Here is a 16467-nt window from a genome sequence, read left to right as displayed (position 1 = left end):
AATATCACGAAACATTTACTATACAAAAAAGATTTATAAAAATAATTGTTTTTTTTTATCTCGTATGTTGCCTATGCCATTCATTTGATTCGGCTGAAACTTTATATAGTTGTTTTTAATAATTGCTTGACAGATCATAATACCATTAATATTAATTAAAGGGCATGTGAATCCAAGCGGATAATGCTAAAACTGTGAGTAAGTATTTAATCTCGGCCTTTTTTTCATGTGAAACATTGGCACGCCCTATAATAATCAATTTCGTTATTTCACATCTGCTAGGCGTCCGTTGATGGCCACATTTTTATAAAAAAGGTGTATCATACAGGGTCATACTGAAACAACCTCCCGAACTAGTGCATCTTACCACACACCTTACGCTGCTATGTTTATGCGTCCTATTTAAAATATTTTTTGAACAATTAGTCTGTATTAAAAAATATTATTATTGTTAATCTTAATAACAAATAGAAACAATGAAGTATTAAAATAAAACAAAAACTTTTTTTTAAAAATAAATTAAACTTAAGTAGTATTATATTGTCTATTAATAGTTTAAAAATAATATGGTCGCTCTTTTATTTATTTTGTCTATACAAGTTTTCGATGCATGACGGTGAATGGTGGCGTAACGAGTCATTTTGTTCAGCTGTTACATTTGATACTTACTCCCTTCGGGAGGGTTTTAACAAAGTAAGAATAGGTACAGTCACAATATGATGACAACAATATTATGTAATTATTACACCAAATTTCTGACTCTACAAATCCATACATCTTTCGCCGGGATTTGCTTTAATGAGATTCAGTAGACTTTTTTTCCTTTGACTTTCATTAAATTTAAATCTAATGTTTAAAAAAAATTATTATACTTATACTTTTTGGTTTAAAGAATATATAAATGTTAAAAAAGCGTAGAGTCATAATTCGTTGATGTTATTCAACATTTGAGTATATATGGATATGACTTTCATTTCAAAGCAAAATAAATAGTGCAATAGTGATTATGGAAACATTTAATCTAAACATGAACAAAGGAAAATTTACCGTTTGATATGATAAGAATCTCTACACATTAATAGCATCAGAAATATTTGATCGCGTCTCATTGTAATGTAAATAATTAGGTTAAACGCCTAACATATTTTAAAACGTATGAATAAAATGGATAAAACTATTATGTCTGTTCTTTGTAATCATTAGCCTCATTACGCCCAAAAATATACAAGTAAACAAACGCCGCATATTCGTAAAACGTATGTAAGGCCAGACTTAATCCGTATCCGAAGTATTATATTTCTATTTTATACCATGCAATTAAGACTTAATTACGTTCCTAATGTGCATTATTAACGCATTTAAATTTTATTTACAATTAATTTTTTTATTAATACAATCTATTTTTTCTGTATATATCGAACTAAAGTAAATTTGGCTAGTGATTTTATTATTATATCACCGGCTGGCGATATCTAAATGAGATAATATATCATCCTGAAGTCTAATTATAAGCTTATATTATATAAATAATGAATATAAAAACTTTCATCAAAATCGCTCCAGTAGTTTGGAGTTATACACGAATAATCAAGTAACTTACTGTAGCGGCAGTAAGGGGTTGAATAACCCAAGATGATAAATGAAAGATGATGAAGAGTTTCGAAGGTGTAGAAAAATAAAAGATGCGTTAGGCTCTAAATAAAAATTGCATGTAATGTCTTAAGCGAGTGTACAGAGATGCCCCCGGCCTTGGAAGCAGTGAATTTCAATAGTTATCTTGGAAAAGAGGACAAATCTTGACAAAAGCACGCCTCACCAGACCTGATGACGTCTGTATATCGGCCACCCGGGATATGCCATCTTATCCTGGAATCGTGCGAAGGACACGTCCCAAATGCCACTTGAACAGTGGTAGGTAATTATCCTTTATTACAACTAAGGAGTTTGGCTTAAGGTCGTCCTTATTCGTCGTCCATTTTCTCCGTATTTGCAGCTCGGTAATGTATTCCTTCGCGCACCGAACCCAGAAGTGTTGGTGAAGCTGTTCCACCCTCTGGCACCATAAGAGACGACTCGCAGGAACATCACGCAGGTCATCGCAGGCTGGTGCAGTCAATGGTCGGCCTATTAGGAAATGGCCTGGAGTGAGCGGAGAAAAATACTGTGGATTTTATTACACGTCGAAGGTGGTATTTACTCGACTTTACTCCTGCTTCCCATAGACCACCAAAATGCGAGGAATGAGGGGGAAAAAAAAATTAATATTTTGGCTAGTTGCGAATTCTACAATATCAGAACTACATGTATTTAAGAATTTTGAAAATTAATGCATAACTCCTACAAAGTTGCAACCGTTATCAGAATATATTCATGCAGGCTTACCGCGACGTAAAATAAATCTTTTTAATGTTAATAAATATGTTGTAGTTTTATTAAAGTTATATATAGAATAGAAAAATATTACAATTTATTTCTATTATTAAGTTACAGTATAAATCAACATTTAAAATCTAACAAAAATTTAATTCAAACATATCATCGTGATAATTGTTCAGGCATTTTCAATTTCAGTGAACTCAGACGTCGCATATTTTCCGAACGCAATGTCTGTCGAAAAAACGGTTTTCATAAGCAAACTAATAAAATAACAGTCGGACGGTTTTAGTAACGAGCTGATGAAAGGAAAGAATTGAACATCTATACAACGCCTAGCTAAAATTTCCTTTACCAAAATATTATACGTATTCCTTGTATTCGTAAAACCTTACCAAGACATTTGTTTTTTAATATATCAATATAGAAACAAATTATAATATACTGATTACATTATAATTATTGTACCCATATAGTTTGCTTTCAGGTAAACAATAGTTTACTTTAATTCAAATTTGCACATTCCTGATGAGTTGAGAATATAAGCTGTTACATTTTTTTACTAGCTACACATAATAAGACATAAAAACGCATAGCTAAAAATATGAGTAGACTTTTAAAAACCCATGGTCCATGAGTAAAACGCTGTTATTAAAAAGCAAAAAAGATTCATTTAGCTTTTGGTTTAATTCCAATGAAAACTAAATACAAGTGTAAAATTAACAAAAATAAATCAAAGTTATTGCTAAAATTAAAAAAAAAAATTAATTTAGCGGTACTTGGTGTAGCGTTTTCGCGTAAATGTATTAATTTTCTAAGCACGACAGACAATATGTAAAACCTTTTTGATTACATTTGCCTTCTTTGGACAGATATGTCAAATTATCTATACATGTATCTGGGCACTTGTTGGTTTGTAGTTACAGATGAGTTATCAGAGTAATCAAAAGGTATAGTCCGACATGAACACTTTGGCGCATGGCCAAAATCAGAAGTAATATCGATATCTTGTCAAATGAAATATTTTGATCTAATTGTAAATCCTAAATTCCTATTCGCAAAATAATAAACATTGAAGTATTACCTAAAATGTACACAATTTCCCTTGAGATTATTCTTCGTACTTCTATTAATTATTAGTCTATAATAAATAATCTAGACATCGTTTTGTAGAAATTATTTTTAACGTAAGATTAATTAGAATGACAACTTTCTGATTATTACTTTGGCATGTCCAATGATTGTTTTGATACAAATCTATCTAGTAAAAAATAAAAAAAGGAGTATACAAATAATTTCGTATTAAGTCACAGTTCACAATCATTTAATCGATTTTCAGGTTAAAGAAACAAAACTCATAAGTAATGAGACGTAATGTTAAGGATTTCAGTGGAATTAGTTGTTTACCAAATCGTATTTTCTTACTTCGAAAAAAAGGTTTGTTGGCTATAAATATTTATGAGGGCACGTATCGAAGAGTAAAAATAAAATTGCCATAAATGTATAAACTCCGTTTATTCGTAAATAAAATATCTTTCTATAATATTACGTTATATTTATTTTATTATTCCAACTAGTTGATATTAATAGGATCAATTATTTAAACAAGTTACATAATATATTATTTTACAAGAACGTTCTTTTCTTTTTTTATAAGAGATAGGCGGACTGGGAAATGGTTAACCATTCTTTACATTGCCAATACACCATTAACCATGGGAAATAAGATGTTATGTCCCTTGTGATTATAATTATAGGGGCTCAGTCACCCTTCAAACCGGAATACAACAGTACTACGTGTGGCCATCTGGCGGTAGAATATGTGAACCTTATCGAAGCGTCACTTATTGGGTCCAATCTGGCTTAGATTCCGGTCGACCTACACAAACAGTCTAGCCGGTCCAGCCGTTAGGAGTACATGTCACTAAGAAATGTACAGAAGAATTATATATATATATATATGCCTGCCTGTAAATGTCCCACTGCTGGGCTAAGGCCTCCTCTCCCTTTTGAGGAGAAGGTTTGGAGCTTATTCCACCACGCTGCTCCAATGCGGGTTGGTGCAGCGTGGTTATACGAGTTACATAAATATAACTGTTAATGATTATTGTTACAAGTATATGATTGAAGAAAAAGAGTATCTACTGAGTTTCTTGCCGTTTCTTTCGGTAAGATCTACATTCCGAACCGGTGGTAGCTGTTCATTAAAAATCTTGTAAAATGACGATTCAAATATCAAGTACATTTGAATCTTAATACTTACTTGAATAAAGTATATTTTAATTTTTTAAAGCTCAAGAGTTCGTTTGTTCGAACTGAAATCTCCGCATCTACTAATCCAATTTTGAAAAGTTTTTTTGCGTAGCGTAGACAGCCCATTTATTAAGAAAAGTTGACTATATTATCACAATGCTACGACCTTGAGTGAAGCAGCGCGAAGCAGCTAGCATGCTATTATAAATTGCTCCGAGTTTATATATTTATGAGTAGATACATTAAAATGTAGATTTATTACAAGTGTAATAAAATGAAATGTATTATATTCAAGTCCTTGCCTTTTCTTCCTTGCCTTTTATTCCACATTCTGCTGGATTAATATAAAAAGCGTAAAGCGATTCGTCCTAAAACTAACTACGTATCCTAAAAGAGAAAACGACACGGCTGATGTTACATGGTAAGCACGAGTTCAGCTTGATGTTATATTTACCAGTCATTAAAACAATGGCTGTAAGTATAGCAAGAAAGTTGAAAATAGACTGCTATGTAATATTTAAATAGAAATAAACATTAAAATTTATAATAATTAACTAGACCCAAACTATTAGAAATAAAAATAACTAAATACATTTACTTTATTAATTTATGATTTCATCCTAAATTGAATGGCGTGAATTAATATTCAAAAATCAAATATTATCGTAAAGAAATTTTAGCAACCAAGGCAATTTCTATTTTTCTTTTTTATAGAAGTCATGAACAAGCCACGTATAATATCAAGAAATCAATCATAATTAAATATTTAAATGTAAGACAATTATAGAATAATCACTAACTACAATTTTGTGTACATCGTTTAGCTTGGTAAGGGTCAACGTACCAACTGCATATAAACAATTATATTGCAAAATGTGTAGTTTGACTATTATCTGTGTCGCTGATATTAATTTTCGAAACGTTCGGCAATCCCCGCATCATCAATGCATTCCGTTTCATTATTTAAGTAATTAAGCTTCAGATCCTTTGATTGTCCTCCTTGATCCTTTGGTTGTTTAACTTTTTGCGAAAAAAAAATATCATTTATTTTCTGTGCCTATGCTCTACCTATTAATAATTATTATTTGATTACTTTTATATATTTATATTTATAATAATAATAGTTAGAGGCTCATTTTATATTTATAAAATGAGCCTCTAACTATTAATTTATTTAATATAAATACATACTCATAAACCAACAATCTTGTTACACCATCACAGGCATATATAACAAAATTGTTCCAATAAGAAAGTATATTTATAATAATTTACTAATGAGGAGTTAGAAGCAAATAAAACGAGCAATAAACGTTGACAAGAAAGTTTCGGTCAGCACGAAAAAAAACTTTCTGGGATGAGAAGCTACATTAATACGTTATCGTCTTAGATTAATCGAAGAGCGACTTTCTAACGAACATAAAGAGCAGCGCGCTCATTGATAAAGTTTAATTATAGCGAGACTTTCAGGAAAAACTATGGAAAGGAACCGCCAGATAATTTTGTTCCAAAAGGTATGAACAATTGTGTTGGTCTTTTATCTCAGGTAAATTAATAGCTAGCGAATCCCGTGTCAAGCGGAGGGAGATGTTACATCTCAGTATCCGAATGGCGGAAGGTTGTCTTAAGTCGAATCGTGTAGTTTTTTTGTTACACCTTAAATTAAATGATTTTCTCATTTCATTTAAGAAGTGGAAATTTCGTGATCTTTTTCTAGTGAAATTTTTATGTTTTTGATCAGACACAACCCCTGAAAATATAATGTAGTTAACATTGAATAATTCATTTTTAACTCTCAACTTGAGTTAACAATAAAAATCAAATAAAAATACATTTACATTATCTCTTAAACAAACGAAATGAAAAGTTTAATATGTAGGTAGGTATTATTTCAGAATAGTCAGGTTCTTAAAGATCATAAAGATCAGATCAATAAATCTCTATAATAAATGAAATAATTATGAATAAAATTCCTAGTGATAATAATATTAGAGCAAAAGATAAACGGAAAAAAGGCAAAAATATATTCGAATAATTATTTATGCCGTACACTTAGCAATCGTAATCGTTACTCATTAATCGGTAATTAAATTTTGCCTATGTCTAGTTCTATCTATCAATAAGTAAACGATTGATTAGACATGGCTTAAAAATTGTCCAAGAGAACATAATCACATTTAACACATAACATTAGTCTGTTTTGTATGATTAGTTTCAATTTTAGCGCCACACCGCAATCATTATATACGCATTATCATGGACACAGTCTACAAGGCTGTCAACTACTAAAACCAAATAATAAATACTAATTAAATAAAAATTGAAGTTTTATACAAAATTACGACAATATACTTTTAATATAACTATAGGGATGTTATATAATAAACCAAAAACAATCATTTTTTGAAGTCCTAATAGTAATATACGATTATAAGTACATAATTTGACGTTTTAGCAATGGGTATTGGCCATTGCCTTTAATAATTCCACTCTCAAATTTAGTCATTAGAAATACTAAAAAAAGGCTTGATTTGTGAATTGATACTAAAAAACCATAAAAGCGTGTAGGCACTCCTTTATTAGTACCTTTATAAAAATCAATTTGACTTTGAAGTTTGACAATATATATACCGTACATACATACTACATCACATATATTATAAATTGCGACGAAAACAAAAGTGTAAACTCGTTTTATTAAAACGTAACGTAAGTAATTTGCTAAAGTTTTGTGACTTCACTATAAGTTAAACAACTAAGAATTAATTTACTGTAATCAATGCCATACATTTTGATCAGAGGTAATCTTGCATCGTATGGGCACAAAAATCCTTGGCGTGTATTGGTGTCCGGCTTAAAAGGTAGTTTAACATGACAGTTTATCTAAAAATGGGAAGTGTCTAATTAATCAATTTACTTACCTTTAAATAGTATATCTACGAATACATTTATCCAATCCCATTTTTAGGTAATAAAAACTTGTACAACTATAACAATTTACGTTGTATAACTATAGAATATATTTTATTACTCATTTCTTTTAATGTAGCTGGAGATATAGAACAACTAAAACGATTTGCATGTGGTGGCTATTGTGATGATTCTACAATTGTTTATCTGCAACATCCTTGTGTAATTCTCAGTGCTCTAGAGGTAACTAATTCTATCTGAAACGAGATAAATGATAGAATGATATGTATCATTTGATAACAACTGATTTAAGTATAAAAGAGATAATAGAAATGATTGATTATAGGTTTTGGGTTACAAAGTTGTGGCTTCAAGTTCAACGGCTGTTAAACAAGATTATAATGAGTATATGTGGACTATGAGAAAAGAGTTTTCCGAACCTGAACCTTCAATAATTGTTGAGCAAGATAACATAACTAACTTCAGTAAAGAAGCTATGCACTACCAGCATTCCAATAAGGACGACGAGGTTTAACCCTATCATATAATAAAGATTTTTTATTTGCACCCATTAAAAAAAAATGGAAACAAAAGGCAGCCAAAATGTTTCAGCTTGTAACTTGGCAAATGTTCCAATAGCGGAAGATGGTGTTATTTATACAGCCATTAAAGGTTCTCTCCATGCTAGTGATTGCTCTGTGTTTGGTTTAGGTCATGAAGAGATAAAAGCAATTATTCAAAAATTTCCTGGTTCTGGTTCAAATGTTGTTAATGGAGTCACAATTAAAGCAAATGTTCTACAAGCCATAAATGCTTTGTGTCAATTGGGATATAAAGTTGTATGTAGTACTGGGGAAGCCGAGATTACTTGGACTCTTCAAAGAGATATTTAATTTTGCTATATTCATATTTAAATGTCACTAAGAAAAACTATATATCATTGATGTTTTGTTTATAGTTTAAGTAAGCTATGGATCATAAAAGTGGTTGTAATCATTCAAATTGCAAAATAACTAGCCCAAATGCATCTGTGCACCAGACACTTTCAGAAATGGATTGGGAAAGAGGAATATGGAATGCAGGTAAATTTAACTAGTAGTTTAATAAAACTGTTAATCATATTGAACCATAAACAAAATGATGAAAAACATGCATATCATCATAATAATAATAAAGTTATAGCTTTTTCAGGAGACGCTGATAGAGTGCAATTATTGATTGATAAAACCAATAATATCATAGAACTTGTAAACAGTATTGACAATTCTGGTTATACTGCACTACATTATGCTGCACGCAATGGACATGATAGAATATGTAGCATACTTCTACAAAATGGAGCACAGATCAATGCTTCAACTAGGAGTGGCAAAGCTACAGCTCTACACAGAGCAGCTGCAGCAGGTATATTATCGACAAATTCTTTATACAAGTAGGCTTATATCTTAAAACCACTTGAATTGTCATGTTACTGATTCTACTGAGAATAACCGACAAGAAACTCAGTAGTTACTCATTTACTCAAGTTGAATGCATAATCAACTCTGTATATTATATCAATAGTTAATATTCTTAAAATCCATCTTATCAATTTAATATTATCAACATTGTAAGCTATACTGATTACAAATCTTTCAACACAGAAATACTATGTTACCAAATTGTAATTATCTTTTAAAAATGTTACTTTTAAAATAACATTTGTTGTTTTTAGGAAAAGAAAATACAGTAGTACTCCTTATTAAAAGCGGAGCACGGCTAGATTTGCAAGATGCAGACGGTAAAACACCACTCCATAAAGCAGCAGAAAATCAAAATTTTAATATAATGAATATTTTACTAGAGGCTTGCCCTAAATTAAGAAACATAAGGGATAATAAGGATATCTTGGCCATTTAATAGAAACAAAACATTTTATAGGATCCTTTTATCATTCATAGTATTACATGTTCACTTTAAACTTCTTTAAATCATTTATTTTTTAGATGTGCATGTCTAAGTTTATGTATTACTTTCAATCCAATTTGTACAACACTAATGATTAATAAATATCAGATTAAATTCACTTTATATAATAATTTTAAAAATATAAACATTTGATAAGCAATAGATATTTTAATTCGTAATATAACATTAAATTACTAATATGTTTTATACATGGAACATAGTATCCCATTTTTAAACAGTTTTTTTTTTTGTAAGTGCCTTGATTTTATTAAGATTTTGTACAAATTGAATTGAAATAGACTAAGTGATATTTTTAATAAAAAAAAAATGTAATCCTAATACCATATATAAAACCAATAGGTTTACTATATAGAAACCATTCCGATAATAATTTTATAAATTTATCAAGTGAGTAGGTATTTAAAAAACTTGTATATTATAAAATGAATGTTACAAAATGACCGTTTCATTATTTAGAAAAAACTTGTAATTTTTTATGATACATGAAAATTGTAATACAAACATCAAATAGGTTCCTTTGATGAAACATTGATGATTAAACATTTACTATTACTCACTTTTATATTTATATACAGTATTTATTATCTTTAACAACATTTAGGTATTATTGAATACATATATTCTTAATATTACTAACAAATAATCTGAGATCAAAACCTATATATTTCGTAAAAATTTAACACCTTCATCTAGAAAAAAACATAATTTATAATATTATATCACTAGACGTAGTTTCCTTATAAAAATGTTTATATTTTCACTACTGTACACCTTTGTATATCTAGATATTTGATCTTAATAAAAAATAAAAAGAAAATAAAACATTTTTTAATTTGTGTTTTATGTTAACTATGATAGGAATTATAATTTATTGAGAAAATTATATAATATTGCAAATAATTACAAATATTAATTTTTATGATGTTCTTTATATTTGTTCATTATAATCATCAGTACAGATTGTTTAAATAATTTAAAATTATTTAGTTAAATTTTTTTAAATGATATTACACTAAGTCTATATACTATCTAATAAACTTGACTAGTAACATGACTAGTAAATATAATCTCAGTTTATAAAAACAGTCAAAAACCATTTAACACATATTCAAGATTTAGACAAATAGATAGCTATTCTATTGTAACACAGATACATTTGAAAAATGTTCATACTACAATATGTACACAAGTATGATTTAGTCAGTATTTTGTAAATACATAGCTAAAATATAGTTTATATCGGTCTACTATTTAAATACTACAGAAGTAATCCACATCTTCTAACATAAGACATCTTTTTAAACTTTTAGGTAAACAAAGAGCGTCAATATAACGATGCAGAGGCATATTTCCACAGCGATTTCTTATTCTTATCCTACAAATGTCAAATAAACTGAGCGGCTCCAGGCAAGTGGTATACAAAAAATGTAATGTAGAATTTGGGTCTGGCATAGGAGTATATGGTTCATGGACAGGAATGCGATGTCCGGCTTTTATGAGCAGGTTAGCGAGATTTATCGTTCTTTTTTTACAAGCTACCTCCAAATTATTTAAGCCACATATACGCAAGTTACATGCGTTTACGTCAGCACCATGACGTATTAACAAAGCAGCTGCACAATCACTGAAAACATTAATAGATAATTTAAATAAATAAAACTAACATCAACAAAAAAAAATTATAATCCACCTTAGTATTTCGTTTTATTAGACATTTGACAAAATTAAAAAATATATATGGAAAAAGTAGCCGGTTCTCTTGATAGTTAAACTCGAAATGATTGTTTTTTTATACCAAAGTAATATTTTTTCTTGATTTAATTTTTTAATAAAAGTATTTTTTAAGCTAACTGAAAGCAAGGCTCGCCCAATTTCTGCCAAGAGTAAAAAACCACATTTTTTTATTTTCATAAAACGTTTTAACCAATAATTATCACATATGTACTTTAAGGAAGATCATCATCAGTATCATATTTAAATATAATGTCGTCTTGAGTGTATAAATATTCTCGTAATTGGTCCCAAAAAAATATATAGGACAAAGGGTTATCATTACAAAAATATAGGTAAATAATTATAGACGGAAATTATTTGATAATGATAAATAAATCAACATAGGGGATTAAAATAACTACAATAAGTCAATCTGTTCAGATCCGGCTAAAAATTGCTATCGAGGAGTTGTTTTTGTTACTGACAACATTTTATATTTATTTTACAGCATTATATATATAGTCTATATTCTAAATAGCCCATATAATCCGTTTTACGTAATGAATGGAGTTCCTTTATACGTAACTCAGAGTTAACTGAAAAATGATGTACTGTACACGTTACGTCTACAGACAATATTAGGACAAATAAATAAACAATAATTGTATAATCATAAGACCTAACATAAATAATTTCGTAATTATGTGTATATTATTATTTTATTATATTATATATTTTCGTAATATTCGACGTATTAATGAATAATAATTCGTATCATCGTCATATAATATCAATAAAGCGGTGATCATAAATCAGATAACTATTATTGTATATATTTACTAGATACGATTCAATAAAAAGATGTGGGATTTTTGTCTACAACACTATCACACATACTGACCTCATGACGTTTCTTCAACGCGATCCATCAGACTTGTTTTTTAATCTCAGCATATATTTTAAAATGTTTGAAAACTAAGATACCTACTTGGAACGAAGCAATGCTCTACTGAGAGCTGTATCTCCAATAAGCGCAGCATAGTTTAAATCAATATTATGATCCAGTAAACTGATAAGTATATCCTCAAATTCCTTTGAGCAGTCAATGTTATCCACAGCTGTATGCAGAGCGTTACACCAGGTTATACTGTTGCACGAATTGGGATTTGCACCTGTCAAATTTTAATTCAATGGAATAAAGGTCTACAGAAAACGTTTATGTCGTAATAAATATTAAATCTGTATGGTTATGCGACGCACGCTAGTTAATCTCTCAGTCGGCTAGATTTTTTTTGACATCTTCAACAATCATCGTCACATTTCAGCCAATTTAAATTAAACCTTAATTATTATTATTTAGTGAAAACCGTATGAAATTCCGTTTGGTAGTTTTTGAGTTTATCGAGTTTAGATAGATAGACAGACATGGCAGAGGACTTTGTTTTATAATATGTAGAGATATGCACACTACAATAACATACATGATAAAAGAAATTATGGTGGATGTTTAAAACCGAACAGATTTCTTATCCCAAATGGTAATCCCAATTTGTAATTAATTATTAACAAGATATATAATTTTGTATTTATTTACATAAAAAGTTAAACACAAAATTACATTAAAGCTAAACCTACACATGCAATTTAAAACAGTGCCTTTTAAATTTGTTTTTACCTTTTTCTAATAGGATTCGAGCAATGGCGGGCTTTGATAATCTAGCTGATAGTGTCAATGGAGTATCACCAGTTTCATTGTGCAAGTTAATACCGACACCCATATTTGCAAGCATTGTGACAATCTCTTCCTAAAATAGCAAGATTTATTTTTATTCACTGCAATCTGATTTCATTATGATATATTAGGACATCAAATATTTTAAAGAACCTTCACTTAGTGACTATGATTTACCTGATTATGATAAATTGCATTGTGTAAGAGTCTGTGTGAATGTGTTATCCTCGCTCCGAAGGCTAGTAGGATTTCAACAACTTTAGGGTGTCTATGCCACACTGCCTGACATAATGGTGTATAACCTGAAAAATGTTTTCATGCATAACTCATACAACCTCAAAATTTTATTGAGATGGCAATGCTTTAACTAATATAAAGACATTTGTTCAAAACAGATATTAGAATCAATAATACCGTGAATATCTCCTCCGTTGACATTTGCTCCAATAGCAATAAAAAACTTGACGACATCCAAATGACCTCTTCCTGCTGCATAATATAAGGGTGTGCGGTCACTTGCATCCCGTGCATCGAAGTAAGCACCATGACGGAGTAAAATCCTTACCTTCAAACATAGGAAGTACTAATAAATAAAACATCAAAATACATGTAAGCTTTATAATGAAATGATGTCTAGCATTTTCATTTTTACCAGTCGCAGGGCTTTGTGCAGACCCCAGGAAACAATTTTATTGCTTTATAATTTGTATCCCTATATTTCGGCTTGAATATAAGGCACAAGTCAGATAACATCCTATATCCTATGAGTAGTGCATTGATAGTATAAGAAGAAGAGAGAAGTAGTATCTCACAGTGCCCGTGCACTGTGAGATATATACTTTCTTATAGACACGGGTCAATTCAGTAAGTGTTCAGGCATTCTTTCACTTGGTCCACGTAAATATCCGTCTTACTAAAATCATTAAAATAAAAAATATATTCATTAACACGACATAAACAAATTGTTGTCTTACCAATTCTTCAGACCCCTTGGCCGCTGCAAAATGTAGAGGTGTCATTTTTTCATGAGTTTGATAATTAACATGACCACCCGCTGCCAAAAGTTGTAACACAATATCTATTTGATCTGCTTTTGCAGCAATATGCAAAGGTGTGTGTCCATTACCAGAAGCTACATCTACTTTACCACCTGAAAATAATATTAAAATACTATACTATATGTCACCAACTTTATAAATTAAAACACTACAAAAGGAGAACTAATAACATACCTGCATCTAATATTAATTTAACAATACCAGCATGACCTTGCTCAGCAGCATAATGTAAAGCTGTCCACATAAAAGCATCATGCTGATCAATTCCATATGTAACTTTTATACCAGAAGCAATAGCTGAACCTGTACTTTCTAATATGTCAGCATACCACCTGGGTAAAACATATTATTTTACTCAATAATTCAATTAAAATTATAATAACATTCCATAACAATTATAGCTACTTATAAAGAGAAGACCAAATTTCATCTTCACTAGTAGTAGGAGCAACATTAACTATTTCTTCGTCCCACTCTAATTCAGCTTGCGAGGTTGAAACAGCAGCAGTAGGGCTGACAGGTGATTTTATGTTCTTTTTACTCTCATCACTGCTGGAACTTTCATCATGTTTAAACACGAAATAACCCTGATTATGTTCAGATTGATGGCTTTCTTGAGACAATGGCACATTTTCATTAGAAGTTTCACCTTTAATTGTTTTATCATTAAAATTTTTGCACTTAATTAGTGTTTCATCTGGATGGCCTACACCCCGAAGCTTTCTCATTTGTTTACGATGTTTCTTCTTAGAATAAATTTGTGATTTATGTTGAACAGATGTAGATTTGCAGGCATCAATCAATATTTTTACAACCCTCATATTACCAATACGTGATGCTTCTCCCAGGCATGTTCTTCCATGACATGTTATTCTATTTGGATTAGCACCTATGTGTACAAAATAATAACTTCATTATTTTTAGAAGTCTAATAATTTTTTTTTTTAATTAAACAAAAATTTCGATATACCTTGTGATAAAAATTGTAATACAGAGTGTTGATCTTCATTTTGTATTGATACATATAACATATCTTCTAATAGTGTATTCATTATGTACACAGTAAACGGTATTGACTATTGCATTAGTATATTTTATAATTTTGATCCATAAAAAAACTAAAATTTCTAAAGGGGGGACTGTCATTGCTATACTGTGTAAGTTTCATTTTGTGAAAAACCCAATAAAAATCCTTAATTTAAGAGACGTCGGACGACCAATGACCTTACTAAAATAATGATTAAGTACTACTTTTCAATATAATCTTCAATTGTATTCAAATTGTATTTTTTTTTTGGAACATAAATACGAAAATTCACTGTAATGATGTTATATTATTATGTCAAAACATAAATTAGAAATTCGAGTCCAGAATCTACACTCAAAATCCAGTTAAAACTAATGAATAATTTTTGATTTGAGGAATAAGTAAGCTAGTAAATAAGGAGTTTATGTTATGGGATATGTGGGCTTTTGATGTTTAAGGTTAGACATTGACTTCAATGATTATATAGGCTATTTTTTTTTTGACAATGACAGCAAAATCTTTTTATTTATGACTCAGCAGTGTTTATGTACTCCACGATGGCCCGGTAGTTTAAAGACGTGAATTTCAAATTCTTAAGCAACTATTCCGAGCCCGGGCAAGCACCTCTAAAATTTCATGTGCTTAATTTATGATTATAGTTTACCTTGTGCTCGGTGGTTAAGGTAATCTGACACGTGTATCCACCAACCCACATTGGAGCTACGTGATGGAGTTGATACATAAAAGACAAAACCAAAAGGAAACTTTGCTTTTATTTACCTCAAAGAATTGTACGTAAGCTGACAATATGTAACATTATACAGGATAAAAGAATAGTATAATTTCTTCATAAATTATACGTCATTCACCCCCTCTTTTTTTTTCTAACACACAGCTGTAATCATTTAAATAATATGGAGTTCGTCTTGTCCTTGCGGATCTCCTAAGAAGTTGATCATCAGATGTGCTTGGCGCTGTAGATTGTATATTGTCTAGATCCTTATCCTCCGAGCTCAGAACTCTATCTTCAGAGTCATAAAAAACATCTAAGATGTCCTCCTGTTCTTTCTGACTTTTTGTATTTGAATCATTTAATTCTTCTTCTATATTTTGATTCATAGAGTTTTCAACAGGAGAAGGAAGTGGAGCTAAATTTCGATTTGAAACTGTTGATTCGCGTCCATTTTTATGCTTTACAAAAAAGTAATAGGGGTTACATTGTAATAGCCTCTTCAACATATGGATCATATTTATTACGGATATTTTTTTTCATTAACACAAGTCCAGTAACTAACCAAGAAGGTAAAGATTCTCCATTAGATGATCTGCGAGGATGATTAAATAGCCGTTCGTGAGGAGTTGTATTGATTGGTATACACAGAAGTGAACGAATTGCATGTAATGACATTAGCAGAACTTGCTCCCAGTTTTCA

The 16467-nt window shown here is 30.1% G+C and overlaps 3 protein-coding genes across 6 annotated transcripts; 2 read left to right on the top strand and 1 right to left on the bottom strand.

Moving 5' to 3' along the window:
* Window positions 1-7276: 7276 nt before the first annotated feature.
* LOC126780981 (ankyrin repeat domain-containing protein 39-like) lies at window positions 7277-10224 on the top strand. Of its 3 annotated transcripts, XR_007670588.1 has the most exons (5): window positions 7277-7487; window positions 7676-7779; window positions 7883-8065; window positions 8495-8618; window positions 8728-8941. XR_007670588.1 is itself a non-coding variant. In XM_050505709.1 (3 exons), the coding sequence occupies exons 1-3, from the start codon at window positions 7406-7408 to the stop codon at window positions 8069-8071; spliced, it is 375 nt and encodes a 124-aa protein (XP_050361666.1). In that variant the 5' UTR covers window positions 7277-7405. The 3 variants fall into 3 exon arrangements, 2 of the variants coding, with proteins under 2 accessions (XP_050361666.1, XP_050361665.1); XM_050505709.1 differs by lacking the exons at window positions 8495-8618; window positions 8728-8941 and having other exon boundaries at window positions 7883-8071; XM_050505708.1 differs by lacking the exons at window positions 7277-7487; window positions 7676-7779; window positions 7883-8065 and adding an exon at window positions 9251-10224 and having other exon boundaries at window positions 8719-8940.
* On the top strand, window positions 8118-8941 carry LOC126780983 (uncharacterized). 2 transcript variants are annotated; one of them, XM_050505711.1, is made up of 2 exons: window positions 8118-8618; window positions 8728-8941. In XM_050505711.1, exon 1 carries the CDS (start codon window positions 8118-8120, stop codon window positions 8427-8429), a length of 312 nt encoding a protein of 103 aa, XP_050361668.1. In that variant the 3' UTR covers window positions 8430-8618; window positions 8728-8941. The 2 variants fall into 2 exon arrangements, with proteins under 2 accessions (XP_050361668.1, XP_050361667.1); XM_050505710.1 differs by having other exon boundaries at window positions 8719-8941.
* A 384-nt stretch (window positions 10225-10608) lies between the features above and the next one.
* LOC126780971 (serine/threonine-protein phosphatase 6 regulatory ankyrin repeat subunit B) lies at window positions 10609-15477 on the bottom strand. The gene is made up of 9 exons (XM_050505692.1): window positions 14978-15477; window positions 14413-14896; window positions 14182-14339; window positions 13924-14099; window positions 13364-13514; window positions 13127-13251; window positions 12893-13022; window positions 12206-12389; window positions 10609-11128 (listed from the first exon to the last, which is right to left on the bottom strand). Exons 1-9 carry the CDS (start codon window positions 15057-15059, stop codon window positions 10756-10758), a joined length of 1863 nt encoding a protein of 620 aa, XP_050361649.1. The 5' UTR covers window positions 15060-15477; the 3' UTR covers window positions 10609-10755.
* Between the last annotated feature and the right edge of the window lie 990 nt (window positions 15478-16467).

Source organism: Nymphalis io, chromosome 3 (assembly GCF_905147045.1).
Source record: "Nymphalis io chromosome 3, ilAglIoxx1.1, whole genome shotgun sequence".
NCBI classification, from domain to species: domain Eukaryota; kingdom Metazoa; phylum Arthropoda; class Insecta; order Lepidoptera; family Nymphalidae; genus Nymphalis; species Nymphalis io.
Note: the sequence above shows the minus strand (reverse complement) of the source record. Positions and strands in the feature narration are given on the sequence as shown.

Coding starts and splice junctions, on each gene's coding strand:
- LOC126780981 (XM_050505708.1), top strand. CDS start 8,507: ATGGATCATAAAAGTGGTTGTAATCATTCAAATTGCAAAATAACTAGC. Junction 8,619..8,718: donor AAGAGGAATATGGAATGCAG/GTAAATTTAACT, acceptor ATAAAGTTATAG/CTTTTTCAGGAGACGCTGAT. Junction 8,941..9,250: donor ACACAGAGCAGCTGCAGCAG/GTATATTATCGA, acceptor TGTTGTTTTTAG/GAAAAGAAAATACAGTAGTA.
- LOC126780971 (XM_050505692.1), bottom strand. CDS start 15,059: ATGAATACACTATTAGAAGATATGTTATATGTATCAATACAAAATGAA. Junction 14,897..14,977: donor ATTACAATTTTTATCACAAG/GTATATCGAAAT, acceptor TTGTACACATAG/GTGCTAATCCAAATAGAATA. Junction 13,252..13,363: donor CAACGGAGGAGATATTCACG/GTATTATTGATT, acceptor AACATTTTTCAG/GTTATACACCATTATGTCAG.
- LOC126780983 (XM_050505711.1), top strand. CDS start 8,118: ATGGAAACAAAAGGCAGCCAAAATGTTTCAGCTTGTAACTTGGCAAAT.